Source organism: Eubalaena glacialis, chromosome X, assembly GCF_028564815.1.
Source record: "Eubalaena glacialis isolate mEubGla1 chromosome X, mEubGla1.1.hap2.+ XY, whole genome shotgun sequence".
NCBI lineage: Eukaryota > Metazoa > Chordata > Mammalia > Artiodactyla > Balaenidae > Eubalaena > Eubalaena glacialis.
In genome coordinates, this window is record NC_083736.1 from 73,166,031 (window position 1) to 73,189,885 (window position 23,855).

Genomic DNA, 23,855 nt, shown 5'->3' on the forward strand with positions numbered 1-23,855 from the left:
TTAAAAAATAGTATGTATCTTGTAATAAATTTGAAAAATACATTCTCTCTCTCTCTTCCTTTTTACCGCTTCTCTCAACCCCTCAACCCATCCTCATCTATCTATCTCTGACTAGGTCGGAAAGGCTTACACCACCATATTAAAAGTAGTTATCGGGCTTCCCTGGTGGCGCAGTGGTTGAGAATCTGCCTGCCAATGCAGGGGACACGGGTTCGAGCCCTGGTCTGGGAAGATCCCACATGCCGCGGAGCAACTGGGCCCATGAGCCACAATTACTGAGCCTGCGTGTCTGGAGCCTGTGCTCCGCAACAAGAGAGGCCGCGATAGTGAGAGGCCCGCGCACCGCGATGAAGAGTGGCACCCACTCTCCACAACTAGAGAAAGCCCACGCACAGAAACGAAGACCCAACACAGCCAAAAATAAATAAATAAATAAATAAATAAAGTGTAAAATTTATTTAAAAAAAAAAAAAAGTAGTTATCTCTAGATACTGGGGGTGTGGGTGATTTTTTTTCTTTTCAATGTTTGTTAAGTTTTCTGCACACAGTATAAAATCATTTTATAATTTTTGAAAAATATTATTTCATTAAAAAATGAATAGATTTCCTGTGGCAATTGGTCACAAATACTGTTTGAAAACCCTTGATCCATCTTCTTTAATCAGACCTTAACCTTTCCAGTTGAATTATATGAACAGATGGTTTTGGAGACTGCTCTATGAAGTATTAAAATGAAGCAAAAATGACCATTCTAAAATGTACATTCCAGAGATGGTTGACTATAGTAAGGAACAAGTATAATATAACCTACAATGTTATTTTCTAGGATAAAATCGTTGGTAAAGCCCCCCTGCCCCTTGTATCCCAAGTATTGTTAATAAGGACCAATAGATTTTATTTATATATGAATTTATGGGGAAAATTTTCACTTAGATTAATACATTTGTACTTAAAAGAAATGAAACACCAGGAATTGTCTTCCCATTCTCAAAGTTCCTGATAAGATCCACTGGACTCATCGCTAATCCTGTCTGCCACTCAGTTCTCTGGAGATATTAATTTTTTCATATGGGCATGTAGAATACATAGAAGAGTTTTTCTTTCTTTCTCTTTATTATTTTTTTTTCATCAATTCAAAATAAACTATAGGTCCAAATAGAATATATGTTGACCACTAAGAGGTGGTAGGTTAGATTATGTTATTATATGGCAAATTATGCCCATTATGCCAAATCACAACCTGAAGGAAGATTTTCCTGTTCTGTGGTCTGGGAAGCACAATAACAGTCACCCTGATGTTGACCATGATGAGGGTGGCTAGGTCACCCTGACTTACTTCAGCCTGATCATTTGTATAAAGATTTTGATTTGCATCTAATAAAGGTAACAGTTGGACAGATGGAGAAGGCAGAAAAGTATGACGATGTGGGGAAAAGGCAAAGAAAGGAACAGGAAGAGCAAAGACATGGAAATGGTAGTAAGTATGGTTATTGCAGTGGGGAGTCAACAATGATTATTCAAGGAAGTTAGTTTGGGGGAGCAATGGGTAAGACTGTATGGATAGTGTAGGGCCAGATTATGGTGGGAGCTCCTTAGAAACATAATCTAGGTTTGGTTTGATAGTCAATGGAAACCTATCTTAAGTATTTCAGCCTACATTGTCTTTAGTGACACATGAAACTGATATTTTAGGAAGAAAAATAGCTAACAATTATTGAGTACTTTCCCTGTGACAGGCAGTGTATTAAAATGATATTTAAGAGGGTGGCCTTTGGAGTTGGTTGGACTTGAAGCCCAATCTTAACTCTGGAAGTTACTAGCTAAATAACTTTAGGAAAATTACTTATTTTCCTGGGTTTGTTTCTTCATCCGAAAAATTGATGTTATAATATCCACTTTTTGAGGTTGTTGTATGGATCACAGAGTTTGGAGAAGGGAGAATCTGTGAACAGGGAACAGTTAGGAAGCTGTTACAATTACTGAACCTAGACAAAGATGATAAACCACTAGAATGGAGAGGGAGGACAAACTTCAAAGTAAAGGTAAAGAAGTAGGACAGGTGACTGGCACCCTCTCTCCACTCTCATTCATCTTGCAAGTTCCTTATTTCTATTCATTTGACATAATTTAGGAAGGTGAAATTACACTCTTGAAGTATATGGTCCCTCTCTGGGCATTATCAATTGTTTGCTCATTTCCCTAGAGCTACAAATAACCATTTGCTCTCTCTGTTCACCATTTCCACATCTCCTGCAACATATGATCCAAACTCCCTTTCCACAGTCAGTTAGAAAGCAAACAAAACATAACAGAAATCATTCACGTTCTTACACTGTATTTTCAATTTTTTTGATTTGCAGTTTCTTCCTCCATTCTTGAGTTTGCCAGTCAATCAGGTTTCCTGCGAATTCTCACGGAAGCAGGATTCCGTAATTTAACAAAAAGCAAAACTCAAAAAGAAAACCAATCCTGCTGTTTCTGGGCTTTGGGAAACCTGACACTTTTCCTAAACCTTCCAAGGCAGCGCTCAGTGCTTCAAGGTCCAATTCCTGCCACCAGCTAACATCAGAACAATCACTACGTAATAGGAGTCTTAAAATGCACAAGGCTTTGAGAACTTGGGCTTTATCACTAGTGTCTGGATTCAACGCAGAACTTCCTCTTTTAAAGAAGACATCTTATTTGCATACATTTCTGAGCAGGAAGTTACACGCAGAACTTTGAGTCTACGTGGGAAAAGATCCTTCATTGCAATCTAATTTAATTCAACGCTCCCTCTTTCTTTTTCTTTCTCCTTTCCCTCTTCTCAGGGAGGGAATAGTCAAAAATAAATGTTTCAACAGATCTCGCGGTGCTATTCGAGATTCCCAATTTAAAAAAAAAATTAGAAATGATGCAAACGAGCCTGTGCCTTCCGGGGTTTGGGGCTGGGACTGCCGCCCTCTGAGCCCAGTGAAAGCAGCCAAGAGAGGAGGCGGGGCTCTGGAGAGTTCCCCTTCCACCTTCCCCCACCCTTCTCTTCCAACCTCTGTAAGGCCCCTAGCTTGATTCCAGCCTTTGCTGCAGCTGCTCTCCAGCCGTTTGCAGGACAAACAACTACAGCCGCTGTTCCCAACCAAGATGGTGATCCGTGTGTATATTGCCTCTTCCTCTGGCTCCACGGCGGTAAGGAGGGTGGGAAGCCCACCTTTGTTGTTTTTCTACACATCAGTCTCCTGCTGCCCCAGAACCGTTAAATTGCAGAAGTTAGTCTGGCAGCTTCTCCTTCGGTAGACACCCGCATTTCCCACCCCACCCCCTTCTTCCCTTTCTTCTCTTTGTTGCATCGATTTCATTTTTCCATGGAGTTTACCTTTGTTTGCCTAGTGATGTTAGGCCCACATTTCTTCTCTGAAGAAAAAAGAAAGCTACCGAGTTTTGGTAAATGGGAGATGGTGGTATAGGGTCTTTAGGGTTAGGTGAAGACGTCAAGAAAGTCTCACACTGGTAAGTTTCAAGAGTGGGACATTTCACATATTTGCTGTAGGTACTGAGGCAGGGGCAGGAGTGCACATCTGTAAAGGATGTAAAACATGCTGTTACTGATGATGACGGAGTGGAGGCCTACTGAGGCACTGTGATTATATTTCACAGAGTGAGACCCTTGTAATCAAAAAGTTATATTTTGCCACTGTGTAAGAGGGGGTATTTAACTTCAGCCTAAAGAGTCTGTTAGAACTAGACAGAATGGGAGCAGAAGTTGGGAACAATGATATAAAGTTGTGGGGGGTTTTTAAAACAATGTGACAAGGGACCTGTTTTTCCCTTCCATTGTGTCCCTTATTTTGACCTTTGCTTTTCTTTCAAAAGATGTTACTTCAAACAGTTTCTAACTGCTTCAAATACATTGAGAACTGGAAGGGAACTAACAAGTGCCTTCTTGTGTAGTTGCAGATTCCAGTGGTGGCTTCTTCAAATGATAGGACAACCCTCTCTCATCCCCCGTGCTCTTAATTTAGAATAACAATTTTCAGCAGTTGTGGGGAGCAATAGGCTAAGCTGGAGTGAAAGCTGAGTGTATATCCATGGTAAATGAAAGTGTCTCTGTGTTTCAAAGCTCAGGAGAAAAGCCAACAGTGGCAAGAGCAGATGTGTGGGCTCAGAATGTAGAATGTATGAACCCACTCCCTCTTCTGAGCTTCAGAGCAGCAGCTATCCCATGTTTTTTGTTGTTGTTGTGTTTTTGTTTTTGTTTTGTTTACCCCCTAAGAGGGTTTGGAAGAGAACTGAAAGTTGCATGAAATCACAAGAAGCTTGAACCTTCAACTTGTCTTCTCTGGCTACCACATGTGGGTGTGTTTAGACAGTTTTGAAATAGAATACTTAAAGTTACATTTTTGGAGCAAGTTTAGGTTGAAAAAAAGATAACTTTTTATATTGTCTTTGAACTTCACTTTATGAGCCTCTTGCCTTATTATTTTCCATATATATTATGATATTTAAAATAATGTGCAAACTGCCCAGAGTCTCAATACCAATAAAATAATTGTAAAATTTAAAAGATCAGCTTAATACCTTTAGTTAAATCCCTAATTAGGGTGGACAGATCTGGAAGCTAGTTTTGGTGATTTCAGTTTGGGTGACATGCAGTTTCAATACTGCTATTTATTCTTTGCTTTCTTGCTCTTCTACCTCTCCCCGAAAAGCAGATTCAAGAAGAAACTCCTTTCAGAATTTCTATTCAAATAAGAACAATTATACCTCTCTGTTAAGACTTAAGTTTCTTAGGGCCTTAAAAATGACTACTGTCTCCTACTATGTACATTATTAGATTCCACTGTTGAAGACTATGCAAATAAGAAATATTTATGCTTTTTGTTTCAATTGTTTTTCTTATGGGTAATTATAGATTTGTTTGTTGTTGCAGTAATTATAGTTCCTATGAACCTGTTATCAAAATTCTACTGCATATTGCCAAAATAAATTCTTATTTTATTATAACCTTATAGTACTTTTAAATAATATTAAAACAGGATAAAATGAGTATACTTCAGAAGAGCTCCTTTATAACATAAATGGGGACTCTTCGGTTTGCAATACTAAGGTTTTTCCTTTAAGAAAGCTGTCATGTTTTTAACATACGATTTAGAAATTTTGGGGCAAACATCCTAACAGGAATCCAGCAATTGTACAAAGTGAGATGCTTCTATAAATGACTAAGTGTAGTTTTCTGAAGAGCATTTAAAAGAAAGCTTTTGGTTTTGGATTGTGAATCTTTGACTGTTTTCTTACTCCTGCTAGTGATTTTCATAAAAATAACCAATATTAGATGTTTTATCAGGCGAGGGAGGATCTATGATGATTGCAACTTAGTGTGACCTTAACTCAAGACTCCCTTTCCTTCATAGACCAATTAAAAAAAGAAACTTTTCAAACTTGTACTCAGCTGTGCTCTAATACAGAGGTATAGCACTTGCTTCTCAAAAGTTTAGAAATGAAAGCAGGTATATTGGTTTTTGCAATGGATTTCTTGATAGTAGCCATAATAGTGTTAGTAAGTAGGAACACTTAAGTGTGTTGGGTACTATCTCATTTTTTCTTGGCAATTTCTAGTCCTATGAGTTAGATACAGTGATTATCTCTATTTTCAAGATAAGGAAATACAGGTTCAGAGAGGTTAAACAACTTTCTCAAGGTCACACAACTAGTAAGCCACAGAGCTTGAATTCAACACAAGCTGTTTGAATCCAAATGACATATGTTTAAAGAAATACATCCTCCCAGTGATGCATGACAGCTAGGAGGCATGCAGAGATAAATGTGAACATGAGGTGAGAGGTACAGAAGGGAGTAAGTCCTGTAAGTGGAATTGCTTGGGCATATACATACAGAAGAATAGAAAAATGAGGAGCTAGTGTAGAGGAGGGATAGCATGTCTAAAGGTGAATGTCAGTAAGTGGGCTAAATTCACTCAAGGCCGGGAAGATAGAGAAGATGCACATTTGGAACTGGTCTAGTATAGGTCAAGATGAAAATTCAGGTCTTAATACTGTTGTTTTTTTTTATGAAAACTATTTAGCAAGAATGCAACTCCCAAGTTGTCTGTCTGTAGGAAGTGATTTCTGCCTGTTCAGAACTGTTCGTGCATGTTTTGACCTATTGTAACACAATAATATATGCCATATTTTTTTCCTCGAAATTGTAATGTCCTGTAAGTTTGCATTTAATGGAAAAAGAATAGTAAGCACAGAACCCATAATAAACTTAATAAATTTCAATAACTTTTAATAAAAATTAACATTGGCCTTTGATCAGGATTGCTAGAGAGATGATAGCTTGGAGAATTATAACCGGTTTGGAGTTTTCTTCCCATACTTCTTTTCCTCAGATCCATAATAATCTGCATTTCACGGTCTCTATGCATTTTAGGTGTGCTTGGTGTAGAAATTTTAAGATTGTGGTAGATAGATTGTAGATTTCTGAGGGTATTATTTATGGTCTAACTTTTGTAAAATGATCTCTTTTATGACTGCTAAAACATAAACTAGTTGTAGCTTGGATTGTCCATATAGTAAATGAAATATATGTGATTTTCCTCTATGGCATTATTCTGTGCACGAGTTATAGAAACAAGCAAATAAAATGAACACTTGTGATTGCCAAATCATTAGTCACTAGGCAGTATTTTCTTCATTGGGATAATATGGATATAGAACAACAAGCCACAGTTGTTTATCTATATGATTCAAAAGTAATTGCATTTAGGTGAAGAGTATTTTGCTGCTCTGTCTCTTTTTTTTTTTCATGGAAAGGCATTTTATTTTAAATATAGCAGTGTGTATATGTCAATCCCAAACTCCCAATCTATTCCCCCCCCACATCCCCCCTAGTAACCATAAGTTCATTCTCTAAGTCTGTGAGTCTGTTTCTCTTTTGTAAATAAGCTCATTTGTATCATTTTTTTTTGATTCCACATATAAACGATATCATATGATATTTGTATTTCTCTGTCTGACTTACTTCACTTAGTATGATAATCTCCAGGTGCATCCATGTTGCTGCAAATGGCATTATTTCATTCTTTTTAATGGCTGGGTAATATTCCATTATATATATGTACCACATCTTCTTTATCCATTAATCTGTCAATGGACATTTAGGTTGCTTCCCTGTCTTGGCTATTGTAACAGTGCTGCAGTGAACATTGGGGTGCATGTATCCTTTCCAACCATGGTTTTCTCCGGATATATGCCCAGGAGTGTGATTGCTGAATCATACGGTAGCTCTAGTTTTAGTTTTTTAACTAACCTCCATACTGGTCTCCATGCTTGCTGTACTAATTTACATTCCCACCAACAGTGTAGGAGATTTCCCTTTTCTCCACACCCTCTCCAGCATTTATTGTTTGCAGACTTGTTGATGCTGGCCATTCTAACTGGTGTGATGTGATATCTCAATGCAGTTTCGATTTGCATTTCTCTAATAATTAACAATGTTGAGTGTCTTTTCATGTGCCTCTTGGCCATCTTTATGTCTTCTTTGTAGAAATGTCTCTTTAGGTCTTCTGCCTATTTTTGATTGGGTTGTTTGTTTTTTTTGATATTGAGCTGCATGAGCTGTTTGTAAATTTTGGAGATTAATCCCTTGTCGGTTGCTTTGTTTGCAAATATTTTCTCCCATTCTGTGGGTTGCCTTTTCATTTTGTTTATGGTTTCCTTTGCTGTGCAAAAGCTTTGGGGTTTAATTAGGTCCCATTTGTTTATTTTTGTTTCTATTTCCATTACTCTGGGAGACAGATCAAAAAAGATCTTGCTGTGATTTATGTCAAAGAGTGTTCTGCCTATGTTTTCCTCTAAGAGTTTTATAGTGTCTGGTCTTACATTTAGGTCTTTAATCCATTTTGAGTTTATTTTTGTGTCTGGTGTTAAAGAATATTCTAATTTCAGTTTTTTTATATGTAGCTGTTCAGTTTTCCCAGCACCATTTACTGAAGAGACTGCCTTTCTTCCATTTTATAGTCTTGTCTCCTTTGTCATAGATTAATTGGCCATAGGTGTGTGGGTTTATTTCTGGGTTTTCTATCTTGTTCCATTGAGCTATATTTCTGTTTTTGTGCCAGTACCATACTGTTCTGATGACTGTAGCTTTGTAGTATAGTCTGAAGTCATGGAGCCTGATTCCTCCAGCTCTGTTTTTCTTTCTCAAGATTGCTTTGGCTACTTGGGGTCGTTTGTGTCTCCATACAAATTTTAAGATGTTTTTGTTCTAGTTCTGTGAAAAATGCCATTGGTAATTTGATAGAGATTGCACTGAATCTGTAGATTGCTTTGTGTAGTATAGTCATTTTGACGATACTGATTCTTACAATCCAAGGACATGGTATATCTTTCCATCTGTCTGTGTTGTCTTTGATTCCTTTCATCAGCATCTTATAGTTTTCGGAGTACAGGTCTTTTGTCTCCTTAGGTAGGTATATTCCTAAGTTTGTTATTTTTTTTTTTTTTGATGTGATGGTAAATGGGATTGTTTCTTTAATTTCTCTCTCTGATCTTTCATTGTTAGTGTATATAAATGCAACAGATGTCTGTGTATTAATTTTGTATCCTGCAACTTTACTGAATTCATTGATGAGCTCTAGAAATTTTCTGGTAGCATCTTTAGGATTTTCTGTGTACAGTATCATGTTGTGTGCAAACGATGACAGTTTTACTTCTTTTCCAATTTGAATTCCTTTTATTTCTTTTTCTTCTATGATTGCCATAGCTAGGACTTCCAAAACTATGTTGAAAAAAGTGGCTAGAGTGTACATCCTTGTCTTGTTCCTGATCTTAGAGGAAAGGCTTTCAGCTTTTCACCATTGAGTATGATGTTAGCTGTAGGTCTGTCATATATGGTAGCTTCTCTGTCTTTGTATTTATAAATTGAACATCAGTTTGATGTATACTATGGTCTTTGTCATAGCTGCCAAGGTTTGTTTGAATGCTGTGTAAAGGTATTCATAAACTAAGAGCAAAATTAGAAACTCTTCATGAGATGACTGTTTGGATATGCTTTTTGGATGCCCTGAACAATGGAAAATGGCAGCTCTCCCGTGGCAAATGCAGGAACTCAAGATCATTGCCTTCAGATTGGTGCCCTATATTTGGTGACTGATTTCCTTAAACTCACAGCAACAATGGCAAAGCCTTTGGAATACTTTGGCCCAATTTAAAGAGGTTTGGGAAACACAGTTATCAATGATGATGATTATTTGGTACTTGAAAGTAGAATGGTTATAAAAAAGAATATATTGCAGAAGTTTAGTAAAAGTTTCCTAATCTGGTAGGAGAAAAGGATAAAATAGATTCATTTTAGCTCAAAGACTAGTTACTCTATTGAGGAAAGGGTTTTGATCAATAAACCTTAAGGTCAACCCTCCCCCTGGGTTGAGCTGGAAAAAAAAACATAAATTGAAGCCCCAGACACAATCAGATAGAATGTTCTAATTCTCTGTAGTTAATTTCTTACTTCTTTTCTAAAATATATATTGTGCCATAAAACATATATCTTTTACAGGAATATTTTCTGCTGTAATTGAATTTTCAAGGGTGAATGTTGTGTTTCATTTCTTACCGATAAAATTAAACAGGTTGAGAATCTGTTGATGACTATCTGACCATCTGTTTGCTTTCAGCTCTAATTTGCAGCCCGCCAGGAAACCTTTTAAACCCAGTACTTAATTACTTCCTCTGATGCAGACCAAAATTAAACAAACATATGTTTAGAGAGAAGGGGCAGCTCATTTATGATGACTCTTTTTATTAATATGAGAGCAAAGCTGACTTTTCACACTTGGCCAATAGAGAAGAATTCTAAGCAAGGGGATTATTTTCTAGCTCAGTCCCTCACATTTTGGCTTTATTAGTTTGTTTGAACTGTTTCAGGTTGCCAGAACATCAGGCAAAAGTTAAATATAAATTGTAAAATATCACGACAAATTAAAAAATTATACATTTAAAAGTATTCAGTATTAGTGCTGCTAGATTTTTGTTTCATTACTTTTCATTAATGTGACTAATCAAGATTTGACTTTAGTAATAGTAAAGCCTAACATTTATTTATGCATTGTGTATGTCAGGCACTGTACCCAGTGCTTTACATACTTTATCTCAATTAGTTTAATACTTGTGATGACATTTTGAGGTAAGTACTAGTATTAGATCCATTTCATGTAAGTGGAAGGGATATCTCTAAGACCCAGAAACTAGGTACATTGCTCAAGATCAAACAGTTACAAATGGCAGAACTGGGATTAGAACCCAGGTTGTTCTGACTCCAGAACTGGCTCCTAAACACTGTGTTATTTGCACTCCCTTTTAGAGTATAGATATTGAACAGAAATCGTGTCAATAATACATTAAAATCTTATCATGTGATTGGGAATCTATAACTGCCATTTAATAACTGGATGATGCCTGAAAAGAAAGAGAAAGACTGGATGATGCCTAACTAGGCAAATGTGTCTTTATCCATAATCTGCATGTGAGAGTTAGGTGGAAGTGAGGGAGATAGGTTAGTAGCAACATTTTCATATACAATTTAGTTCTTTTTTAAATAAAATTGCCTAACTAAGGGCACATTTTTAAATAGCAATTGTGACACATATTGAACTTTTATGACTTTGGTTCTCTTCCCTGAAAAGTATCTTTGTGCGGTTATAGACCAACATAATTAAAATGTGGCTTTTTATGATTCTATAAATATAAATTGATCAAGAAAGCAGTACATCTATGACTTGTAAACTCTGGTTCTGGAATCTAGTCTTTGAGTTCTGTCCTTTTGGCTTAGTCCTTTCTGGAAATAAGACCCGATCACAGAGTTGGAGCAGAGCCAAACAGTTTTGCTGAGGGGATTTCCAGCAGTGAGTCAAGACAAAAAGAACTTCACCTTTTAAACACCAGAGAATGTTCATCCCAGTTAAGAGTTACAACATGGGAAAATCTTGTCTGTTTGTTTCACCACCACTCAGCCAACTGTTTCACCATAAGTGCAGCATATTTCTCAACACTGATATTAAAACAGTAAGTATATATTTAATAATGGCTGTATTATATGAGAAACCATTCTATCCAGTGTGATTTGGAAGCAAGATGAGCGTAGACAAGTACTTAATATGTTAAAAATATGATAAAGCATTGCACTTTAATTTCTCATGCAAATAAGTTGTCAGCTTTAGTTGATAATAATAAGAGCTATCATTCATTGAGCACTTAAAATGTGCCAGGCATAGTGGTAAGAACTTTAGGTGTGTTATATCATTTAATTCTTGTGACAACCCAATGAAGTCAGTATTCCTATTATGCCCATTATTTTCTTCCTTTCTTTCCTTCTTTTTTATTGCGATATAGTTGGTTTACAATATTATATGTTTCAGGTGTACAACTAGTGATTCACAGTTTTTAAAGGTTGTGCTCCATTTATAGTTAATATAAAATATTGGCTATATTCCGTGTGCTGTACAATATATCCTTGTAGCTTATATATTTTACACATAGTAGCTTGCACCTCTTAATCCCCTGTTATTTTGCCTATTTTTAGGAAGAGGAAACAGGCTCAGAGAGCTAGCAATGTCAGAGAGCTAGCAGAGCACCCCTCGTGTCTGTCTGATCCCAGAGCCCATAATCTTAACCTTTATGCTATTCTGCCTACTGAGTGTTATTTATTAATTACCCAGTATGAATGTAGCTATGAAAGTACTTTAAAAGTCATTGTAAAATTGCTTTTCTTCTGAACTTGGAAAATCATGAAAAGTACTTCTTAATTGGTCTATACCAGTACCAAGAATAATTCTAGTGGCCTGTTACATCATGTAGAAAACTTAAAATTCTTTACAGCAGATAATTAAAGTCATAATAGCTTAGTGTATATGATTAGTTAGATTGCAGAACATGTACTTTTATCCCAATATAAGAAAATTACCTTGTGTAAGACAGTCTAACTCAAAGCAGATAAGACACATTGTTTTGGGAAGGGATTTTAAGTTTTTAGCTAGAGCATGTAGATTTAGGGTGAGGTATGCATTATGGCCTGTTGCCTGTGTGATTTGAGTAGCTCACTAAACCTTTGTTTGTTTCTCATCACCCTCACAAGTGAAATATAAATGACATAAAATTAAGAGTATTATGGAAGAAAACTTCTGCAAGTATCGTCATTGGAAATCTATTACTGAAAATTGTAGAATCTGATCTCATACTTTCAGAAACTTAAACATAATTAATTGGTCTTGCACATCAACTAAATATTTTGAACTCAAAAAAAGGCAGTGGTTGGGGTGAAGATTTTTCAATAAGTTTCTACTTAAAAAATTTAGAAATAAAGGTCTTAAATTAAATCTTCAGAGCAATATTGAGAGGCACTCAGGCGTGGTGGTGGTGATATAGAGACTGGGCCAGGCAATAATACAAACACCTGGTGAGTTTTTTAAACATCTTTATTGGAGTATAATTGCTTTACAATAGTGTATTAGATTCTGCTGTATAACAAAGTGAATCAGCTATACATATACATACAACCCCATATCTCCTCCCTCATGCATCTCCCTCCCACCCTCCCTATCCCACCCCTCTAGATGGACAAAAAGCACCAAGCTGATCTCCCTGTGCTATGCGGCTGCTTCCCACTAGCTATCTATTTTACCTTTGATAGTGTATATATGTCCATGCCACTTTCTCACTTCGTCCCAGCTTACACGTCCCCCTCCCCGTGTCCTCAAGTCCATTCTCTATGTCTGCGTATTTATTCCTGTCCTGTCCCTAGGCTCTTCAGAACCATTTCTTTTTTATTTTTAATTCCATATATATGTGTTAGCATACGGTATTTGTTTTTCACTTTCTGACTTACTTCACTCTGTATGACAGACTCTAGGTCCATCCACCTCACTACAAATAACTCAATTTTGTTTCTTTTTATGGCGGAGTAATATTCCATTGTATACATGTGCCACATCTCCCTTATCCATTCATCTGTTGATGGACACTTAGGTTGCTTCCGTGTCCTGGCTATTGTAAATAGAGCTGCAATGAACATTGTGGTACATGACTCTTTTTGAATTATGGTTTTCTCAGGGTATGTGTCCAGTAGTGGGATTGCTGGGTGGTATGGTAGTTCTATTTTTACTTTTTTGAGGAACCTCCATACTGGTCTCCATAGTGGCTGTATCAATTTATATTCCCACTAAAAGTGCAAGAGGGTTCCCTTTTCTCCATACCCTCTCCAGCATTTATTCTTTGTAGATATTTTGATGATGGCTATTCTGACCGGTGTGAGGTGATACCACATTGTAGTTTTGATTTGCATTTCTCTAATGATTAGTGATGTTGAGCATCCTTTCATGTGTTTGTTGGCAATCTGTATGTCTTCTTTGGAGAAATGTCTATTTAGGTCTTCTGCCCACTTTTGGATTGAGTTGTTTGTTTTTTAGATATTGAGCTGCATGAGCTGCTTGTAAATTTTGGAGATCAATCCTTTGTCAGTTGCTTCATTTGCAGATATTTTCTCCCATTCTGAGGGTTGTCTTTTTGTCTTGTTTATGATTTCCTTTGCTGTGCAAAAGCTTTTAAGTTTGATTAGGTCCCATTTGTTTATTTGTGTTTTTATTTCCATTTCTCTCAGAGATGGGTCAAAAAGGATCTTGCTGTGATATGTCATGGAGTGTTCTGCCTATGTTTTCCTCTAAGAGTTTTCTAGTGTCTGGCCTTACATTTAGGTCTTTAACCCATTTGAGTTTATTTTTGTGTATGGTGTTAGGGTGTGTTCTAATTTCATTCCTTTACATGTAGCTAACCAGTTTTCAAAGTACCACTTATTGAAGAGGCTGTCTTTTCTCCATTGTATATTCTTGCCTCCTTTATCAAAGATAAGGTGACCATATGTGTGTGGGTTTATCTCTGGGCTTTCTATCCTGTTCCACTGATGTATATTTCTGTTTTTGTGCCAGTACCATACTGTCTTGTTTACTGTAACTTTGTAGTATAGTCTGAAATCGGGGAGCCTGATTCCTCCACTTCCGTTCTTCTTTCTCAAGATTGCTTTGGCTATTCGGGGTCTTTTGTGTTTCCATACAAATTGTGAAATTTTTTGTTCTGGTTCTGTGAAAAATGCCATTGGTAGTTTGATAGGGATTGCATTGAATGTTTAGATTGCTTTGGGTAGTATAGACATTTTCACAATGTTGATTCTTCCAATCCAAGAACATGGTATATCTCCCCATCTGTTTGTATCATCTTTAATTTCTTTCATCAGTGTCTTATAGTTTTCTGCATACAGGTCTTTTGTCTCCTTAGGTAGGTGTATTCCTAGGTATTTTATTCTTTTTGTTGCAGTGGTACATGGGAGTATTTCCTTAATTTCTCTTTCAGATTTTTCATCATTAGTGTATAGGAATGCAAGAGATTTCTGTGCGTTAATTTTGTATCTTGCTACTTTACCAAATTCATTGATCAGCTCTAGTAGTTTTCTGGCAGAATCTTTAGGATTCTCTATGTATAGTATCATGTCATCTGCAAACAGTGACAGCTTTACTTCTTCTTTTCCAATTTGGATTTCTTGTATTTCTTTTTCTTCTCTGATTGCTGTGGCTAAAACTTCCAAAACTATGTTGAATAATAGTAGTGAGAGTGGACAACATTTTCTTGCTCCTGATCTTAGAGGAAATGGTTTCAGTTTTTCACCATTGAGGACGATGTTGGCTGTGGGTTTGTCATATATGGCCTTTATTATGTTGAGGTAAGTTCTCTCTATGCCTACTCTCTGGAGGGTTTTTATCATAAATGGGAGTTGAATTTTGTTAAAAGCTTTCTCTGCATCTATTGAGATGATCATATGGTTTTTCTCCTTCAATTTGTTAATATGGTTTATCACATTGATTGATTTGCATATATTGAAGAATCCTTGCATTCCTGGGGTAAACCCCACTTGATCATGGTGTATGATCCTTTTAATGTGCTGTTGGATTCTGTTTGCTGGTGTTTAGTTGAGGATTTTTGCATCTATGTTCATTAGTGATATTGGCCTGTAGTTTTCTTTTTTTGTGACATCTTTGTCTGGTTTTGGTATCAGGGTGATGGTGGCCTCATAGAATGCGTTTGGGAGTGTTCCTCTCTCTGCTATATTTTGGAAGAGTTTGAGAAGGATAGAGGTTAGCTGTTCTATAAATGTTGATAGAATTCACCTGTGAAACCATCTTGTCCTGGGCTTTTGTTTGTTGGAAGATTTTTAATCACAGTTTCAATTTCAGTGCTTGTGATTGGTCTGTTTATATTTTCTATTATTTCTTCCTGGTTCAGTCTGAGAAGGTTGTGCTTCTCTAAGAATTTGTCCATTTCTTCCAGGTTGTCCATTTTATTGGCATATAGTTGCTTGTAGTAATCTCTCATGATCCTTTGTATTTCTGCAGTGTCAGTTGTTACTTCTCCTTTTCATTTCTAATTCTATTGATTTGAATCTTCTCCCTTTTTTAATCAATGAGTCTGGCTAATGGTTTATCAATTTTGTTTATCTTCTCAAAGAACCAGGTTTTAGTTTTATTGATTTTTGCTATTGTTGCCTTCATTTCTTTTTCATTTATTTCTGTTCTGATCTTTATGTTTTCTTTCCTTCTGCTAACTTTGGGGTTTTTTTGTTCTTCTTTCTCTAATTGCTTTAGGTGTAAGGTTAGGTTGTTTATTTGAGATGTTTCTTGTTTCTTGAGGTAGGATTGTATTGCTATAAACATCCCTTTTAGAACTGCTTTTGCTGCATCCCTTAAGTTTTGGGTCATCATGTCTTCATTGTCATATGTTTCTAGGAATATTTTGATTTCCTCTTTGATTTCTTCAGGGATCTCTTGGTTATTTAGTAGTGTATTGTTTAGCCTCCTTGTGTTTGTATTTTTACAGATTTTTTCCCTCTAATTGATATCTAGTCTCAGAGCATTGTGGTTGAAAAAGATACTTGATACAATTTCAGTTTTCTTACATTTACCAAGGGTTGATTTGTGACCCAAGATATGATCTGTCCTGGAAAATGTTCCATGAGCACTTGAGAAGAAAGTGTAATCTGCTGTTTCTCATTGGAATGTCCTGTAAATATCGATTAAGTTCATCTTGTTTAATGTATCATTTAAAACTTGTGTTTCCTTACTTATTTTCATTTTGGATGATCTGTCCATTGGTGAAAGTGGGGTGTTAAAGTTCTCTACTATGATTGTGTTACTGTCGATTTCCCCTTTTATGGCTGTTAGCATTTGCCTTATATATTGATGTGCTCCTATGTTGGGTGTGTAATACTTACAATTGTTATACTTCTTCTTGGATTGATCCCTTGATCATTATGTAGTGTCCTACTTTGTCTCTTGTAATAGTCTTTATTTTAAAGTCTATTTTGTCTGATATGTGAACTACTACTCCATCTTTGTTTTGATTTCCATTTGCATGGAATATCTTTTTTCCATCCCCTCCCTTTCAATCTGTATGTGTGCCTAGGCCTGAAGTAGGTTTCTTGTAGACAGCATATATACAGGTCTTGTTTTTGTATCCATTCATCCAGTCTATGTCTTTTGTTGGGAGCATTTAATCCATTTATATTTAAGGTTATTATTAATATGTATGTTCCTATTACTATTTTTTAAATTGTTTTGGATTTGTTATTTTAGGTCTTTTCCTTCTCTTTTGTTTCCTGCCTAGAGAAGTTCCTTTAGCATTTGTTGTAAAGCTTGTTTGGTGGTGCTGAATTCTCTTAGCTTTTGCTTGTCTGTAAAGTTTTTAATTTCTCTGTCGAATATGAATGAGATCCTTGCTGGGTAGAGTAGTCTTGGTTGTAGGTTTTTCCCTTCCATCACTTTAAATATGTCCTGCCACTCCCTTCTGGCTTGCAGAGTTTCTGCTGAAGGATCAGCTGTTAACCTTATGGGAATTCCCTTGTTTGTTATTTGTTGTTTTTCCCTTGCTGCTTTTAATATTTTTTCTTTGTATTTAATTTTTGATACTTTGAATAATATGTATCTTGGCATGTTTCTCCTTGGATTTATCCTGTATGGCACTCTCTGTGCCTCCTGGACTTGACTATTTCCTTTCCCATATAGTTTCCCATTTTCAACTATAATCTCTTCAAATATTTTCTCAGTCCCTTTCTTTTTCTCTTCTTCTTCTGGGACCCCTATAATTCGAATGTTGGTGCGTTTAATGTTGTCCCAGATGTCTCTGAGATTGTCCTTAATTCTTTTCATTCTTTTTTCTTTTTTCTGCTCTGCAGTATTTATTTCCACTATTTTATCCTTCAGGTCACTTATCCGTTCTTCTGCCTCAGTTATTCTGCTATTGATTCCTTCTAGAGAATTTTTAATTTCATTTAGTATGTTGTTCATCATTGTTTGTTTACTCTTTAGTTCTAGGTCCTTGTGAAACGTTTCTTGTATTTTCTCCGTTCTATTTTGGATCATCTTTACTATCATTACTCTGAATTCCTTTTCAAGTAGACTGCCTATTTCTTCTTCATTTGTTTGGTCTGGTGAGTTTTTACCTTGCTCCTTCATCTGCTGTGTATTTTTCTGTCTTCTCAGTTTGCTTAAGTTACTGTTCTTGGGTTCTCCATTTCGCTGCCTTCAGGTTCGTAGTTCCCTTTTTTTTGGTGTCTGCTCTCAGTGGGTAAGGTTGGTTCCGTGGGTTGCATAGGCTTCCTGGTGGAGGGGACTGGTGCCTGTGTTCTGGTGGATGAGGCTGGATCTTGTCTTTCTGGTGGGCAGGACCACGTCCAGTGGTGTGTTTTGGGGTGTCTGTGACCCTATTATGATTTTAGGCAGCCTCTCTGCTAATGGGTGGGGTTGTGTTCCTGTCTTGTGAGTTGTTTGGCATAGGGTGTCCAGCACTGTAGCTTGCTGGTCATTGAGTGGAGCTGGGTCTTAGCACTGACGTGGAAATTTCTGGGAGATCTTTTGCCCTTTGATATTACATGAGGCTAGGAGGTCTCTGGTGGACCAATGTCCTGATCTCGGCTCTCCCACCTCAGAGGGTCAGACCTCACACCTGGCCAGAACACCAAGAGCGTTTCAGCCACATGGCTCAGAAGAAAAGTGAGAAAAAAAAAAGAAAGAAAGAAAGAAAAAGATAAATTATTAAAATAAAATAAAATTATTAAAATAGAAAAAAATATTAAAAATTAAAAATAAAAAAGTAATAAGAGAAAAAGAAAGAAAGAAAAAAGAGAACAACCAAACCAAAAAACAAATCCACCAATGATAACAAGCACTAAAAACCATACTACAAAAAAAACAAAATGAAAAAAACAAAAAAAGACAGTCGGAACCCTAGGACAAATGGCAAAAGCAAAGCTATACAGACAAAATCACACAAAGAAGCATACACATACACACTCACAAAAAGAGAAAAAAGGAAAATATATATATAGATAGATAGATAAAAAACGAAGAGAGCAACCAAATCTATAAACAAATCTACCAATGATAATAAGCTCTATATTCTAAACTAAGATAAACATAAAACCAGAAACAAATTAGATGCAGAATGCAAACCCCAAGTCTACAGTTGCTCCCAGAGTCCACCACCTCAACTTTGGGATGATTCGTTGTCTATTCAGGTATTCCACATTACAGGGTACATCAAGTTAATTGTGGAGATTTAATCTGCTGCTCCTGAGGCTGCTGCGAGAAATTTCCCTTTCTCTTCTTTGTTCACACTGCTCCTGGGTTTCAGCTTTGGGTTTGGCCACCCTCTGCATGTAGGTCGCCTGAGGGCATCTTTTGGGAAGTCTGAGGTCTTCTGCCAGCATTCAGTAGCTGTTCTGTAGGAATTGTTCCGCATGTAGATGTAGTTTTGATGTATTTGTGGGGAGGAAGGTGATCTCCATCTCTTACTACTCCGCAATCTTGAAGGCGCCCCCACACCTGGTGAGTTTTAAAGGGAATAAGTAGGAAGTGTGACAAGATCCAGAATAAGGCCAATTCTATACCAGACTTGGTGTTTATGTGATTTTTTAAAAAAGAAGTTGTTGAAAGGCAAATATAAAAATATTGTAGGAGAATGTGACTAAACATTTACTTTTGTCCAGTTGCATTAGGACTTATCATTATACTTTGAAGTTGAAATTGAAGAATGGTTTTTGTTTGGTATGTATTTGTATCCCTTTTATTGTATGGTTATGATCAGGGTCTGCATGGTGGCTTAAGAGAGGTGTATGCATATATCTGTCTTGGCATTTAGTCTGACTCTACCAAAAAGTTGACCTTGAACTAAAGCTGCACATACCAGTGGATCCTTACACTGCCCAAATGTCAGGGACTGTGTGGGGGAGGTCCCACCAACCACACAGCATGTATATTCTTTCAGAAATTCAGTGACTCTAGATTTCATGAAAAGTGATGTACCATGTGATGTTTTGAAACACAAAGCATCTAACACAATATTATCTAAATAATTCATGTCTGGATACCTGAGTAGATTTACTATAAATAAATATCTAATTACTTTTTGAAAATCATTCATTTACAGAGATGGATTTTAGTTTTTCACTGCATAACGTGGTTGAATAGAGAAGTATTAGAATTGTACTTTCAGGTTAATGTATAAAACTAGGGTCACAGTGCATAAACGTCTTATTGCTTGGAATATATAGAGAACATCTAAAAGGGGGCTATCATTATAAGAATTAGATACCATATTGTGCAACAGCTTATGTTAAGAGATTCTGTGGGAAGAAAATTGCATAACCTGAACTTTTGGGTTGTCAAAACATGTATTTCTCCAGTAAGCTATTAAAAGGAAAGGTAGTTAGACAATCTCCTAATGAGTGAGATAATTATGACCTAATTCTATACCCACGTTTGCAAAAGTACCACCATTTGATGTCCTTATAAGGCTTCATGAAAATATTTGAAGTTGCAATGGTGGACGTTAATTTACGTGTCTATTTTGTTTTAATAAAAATGTATAGCAATTTTCATTTCATATGATTACTTGTGAGCCCTTATTATATGTAAAAGCATATGATAAAAAAGACAGATGCATGTTGTTGTGTATAACAGCATTAATTTTTTTTTCTAAGTATTTTCTCAAGCTATAGAGATTGTTTCTACTATAGTAATTGTTCTAAAGTTACATAAGGCAGGTTTCTGTACATAAAAGAACAGATATTAAAGCCAAGTCAAAACATTGAACAAACTTAATAGTATATGTATACATACATACCATATAAACACTTGGCAGAGATGCTCAAGTGCAGAGCCTTACATAGGGTAGACAGTTTGAATAAATTATATGGGCAGGCCCTGCTAATGCTGGACCTATAGGCTGTGTTGGGAATTTTCTTCCTTTCACCCCCAAATTTATTAATTCATTGAGAAAACATTTATTGCCATCCACTGGGCTGGACTCTGGACCCAGGTCCTCAAGGGAAAAAAAGCCAGGAATAAAGATTCCTCAGCCTCTTCCCTGAGCCAGAGGAAGTGAGGTAGTATGGAGATGTCAATTTTAGGGACTATGTTATACAGTCTACAAATAAAGAGTTGTATTTGCGGGGCTCAAAGGCAGAAGTACTTCAGGTACTACTTGCCTGAAAGTTGGTATGCTGTCTCACAGGAATCCATATTCTACCTCCCAACGAATGTCTCAAAGTACTTTGTCTACCCCTTCTAGTCACCCTGATGATGATCTCCTCCTTGAATAACTATTCTGAAAACAACAATAGTTTATTAGTTCAATTCAAGCTTTACTTAGTTTTCCTGCCATTTCACTAGAGAAGGGTATGGGAAGTAGATCGTAGGCACAATTTGCACTTTCTTCTTATATGTGAACATTTTTCACAGGCATGATTATTATACAGTTATGATTAAAGCCAAATGTAGCAGTGATGACAAATTAAAGATTTGTGGTATCACTGCCTAACTATTTCTACCAGTTACCTTGGGATTCTGGAACAAAGCATACTACACCCCTTTTTCATTATCTGAAAAGTGCCTTTTAGACTTCTCTATAATCCCTTCACTTTGGGACCACCCTGACCTTGATCTTTTGTGTAAACAATTATGCCTTACAAAAATCTGAGGTGTATTCATTAACTCTTTTATTTATAACACCCCAACCATTTTATGTTTGCTCTCCCTTCCTGTTCTCCTTGGCTGTTTCTTTTTTTTCCAAGGATTATAGGATTAAACCAACAGTATGGTTTAATGTTTGGTTCAGGGTTCTATGTATCAATGCCCTTTATTTACTTTGGGTTTAATTCATGCCACTGCTATGTTAAATTTGATAAGGATCATGTCTTGAGCCAGACTTTCCAGTGTGGAGGCTATTCAGTGTTTGCCTTTGGTCAAGCATATAGCAAAGAGGCTAAATGCTGAAATAATCAATATTTATCCTTACGTTTCCACCAAATCATTAGATAAATAAAGATAATTTTAGCTCCTCCTTCCCCCTCCCAACATATTTCTAACTCTCCCCACCACAAGCATTTGAACCTGGTCAAAAATGGTTCCATCCATTACCAAGATTAATAAGCATCGAAATCCAGTTGGGCCTTATTGTTCTTGTGGATAAATTTTCTCCTAGTACCAGACTGTTCTTAAAATAGCATTATGGGGAATTCCCTGGCGGTCCAGTGGTTAGGACTCCACACTTTCACTGCAGGGGACACGGATTCGGTCCCTCGTCAGAGAACTAGGATCCCACAGGCTGCGTGTGGTGGCCAAAAAAAAAAAAAAATAGCATTATGGCTTTCAAATGTTTATAACAGTGCTTTAGTGGGCTAAAGCAACTATATCTAGATAGAAAGGACATGGTAAAAATTAATCTATTTTTTGATTAATGTCACTTGTTATTAAGAAACCTAGAGTATAACACTGGAAGTCCCTTCTTCATTGTGAAAAAAAAATGACTTTCAGTCTTTTCCATTTTTCTCAGCATCAAACATGCTAAAAATAAAATATTAAAAGCATCTGGGTAGAAGGAATCATAGGAGGTCATCCAGTCTATACACATAAGGACTGCCTGTGAACTGTCCCAGACAGATCGTAATCAATTTTCTCTTAGAAAACTCTCCAAAGAAGGAAATATACAACCTCCCTTGATAATATGCTGCAGTACTACTTTCTATTCCTTGTTTTTCTAGACTCTGGGACTAAGATTGTGGAAATCTGGGTGACCAATGAAGGTTATTTTTTACATCTTTTTGTATAGTGAAGAGAAGGATTAGATTCTTGAAGCCGTGGAAGCAAAGGAAGTAAAGCACTGTACAATACATAGAGATCCACCAGTAATCAATTCAGCACATATTTCCTGAATACCTGCTGATAAAAATATTCAGCTCTGTGGGGGACAAGGTGTTCATCCTGAAAGAGTTTACAACCTACCTTGTTTTGGAAAGCTTAAAATAGGTTTGATTTTTTTTTTCTTCTCTTCTGCCCCTCTTCTTTTTTAGGAAGCATTCTGGGCATTGTTCATGCCTGTAGATTAGTACACTCTAAGATCATGCCATAAGAGAATATTCCCATATATTGGTTATTTTGTGAGATGTGATTTATTGAATTTATACTAATCTCAAAATCAGCATCAGAGTAAAAAAATCATGAAAAAAACCATTTTAAAGTCAATAATCCCCTAAGTCCAAGTATTGGGCATTGTTCATTCATAATAGTTGAATGTGTTATTAATGAAAAAAATCATATGGCATGGCTAATGTAAGAACTAATGTGATGCCTTTAAAAGGTTCAATTTTGAGAAAAATATTTTGTTATAAAATTATGAATTATACTACTTACTGTTGTAGAGAAAACACAGCTGTTTTAGAACTCTGAACTGAAGGCTGTGACTTTTTAATGTTGTTTAATAGTAATTTGTTTGGAATCCTTCCAATCATTAGTGTACTAATCAACAAGGGAGCCTTGGATCAGGGAGTACAGGTGTTAGGATAATGATTAATCTCTATGCTTTTTTTCCCCCTGTAAAATAGAAGAAATGACCTTATCTCCACTTCCCATGAATGTTAGTTAGATTTTTAAAAATGTGATGAATAGCAAGTGCTTTGAGTTTCTTTGAAAGGAAAGAATTTTTCTTTAGCAGCCTGAAACATTTTGGTAAAACTCTTAAGGCAGAATGGTCTTTTCTATTTTTCTTTTATAAGTTGGCATTTTGCATTTTGTTTTTAGTAGTCCAAGATTAGGCTTCAAGAGAACCTCAACTCCTTGTTTTCTTTTGAAATCCTAATATTGCACATGAGAGAGTTTTACCTATCATTCTGTTTCCATTGAAAATTAACTAACCTGTTAAGGAGAAATACTATAGACTCTTATGTTGTCTCTCTCCTTCTCTCTCTCTCTCTTTTCTTTCCTCCATTTCCCCCCTTCCTCTCTCCCTCTCTCTCTGATTCTTTTCTATGCCCTTGTAAGAATGCACAGTGATATGCAGTTAGTTGAATGTGACGTTTAATAACAAAGTTGTGACCCGAAGAAGTTATATTTTAAGGTAGGAAAAAGGTACTAAGAAAAGATTATACAGGACCTTCAACTCAACTCTAGAAAATAGGCTAATAATGCTGTTTGTGACATTCACATTTCCAAATTGGAGTTGACACATATAAAAACTTAAAAATGTATAATATTGTTGTGTTCTAGAAAGAGAATTTTATGCTATTGAAAATGATCACATTCTCTTCATTGATAATCACTCTTTTTGGATGATTTTCTCCCTACCCTTCATTTCTTCTGAATCTGTGTCAGTAGCTCTTATGCTTATTTGTAAAATATTAAATATCTACTCTCTTTGGGTATTTTTCAGCTATTTCAGGCAAATTTACAATAGGTTCCGGTCTCAAGACCTTCCCAAAATTTAAACAAATTTTGTGAAACCGTATTA

At 36.3% G+C, this 23,855-nt stretch overlaps 1 protein-coding gene across 1 annotated transcript in view; it reads left to right on the forward strand.

Annotated features, from left to right (window-relative positions):
- Positions 1 to 2,914: 2,914 nt before the first annotated feature.
- SH3BGRL (SH3 domain binding glutamate rich protein like) overlaps positions 2,915 to 23,855 on the forward strand; it is an 80,534-nt gene continuing 59,593 nt past the window's right edge. Inside the window, exon 1 of the mRNA XM_061178490.1 lies at positions 2,915 to 3,165. Within this exon, the coding sequence (XP_061034473.1) occupies positions 3,121 to 3,165 (45 nt within the window). The 5' untranslated portion in view covers positions 2,915 to 3,120. The remainder of the gene's footprint in view (positions 3,166 to 23,855) is intronic.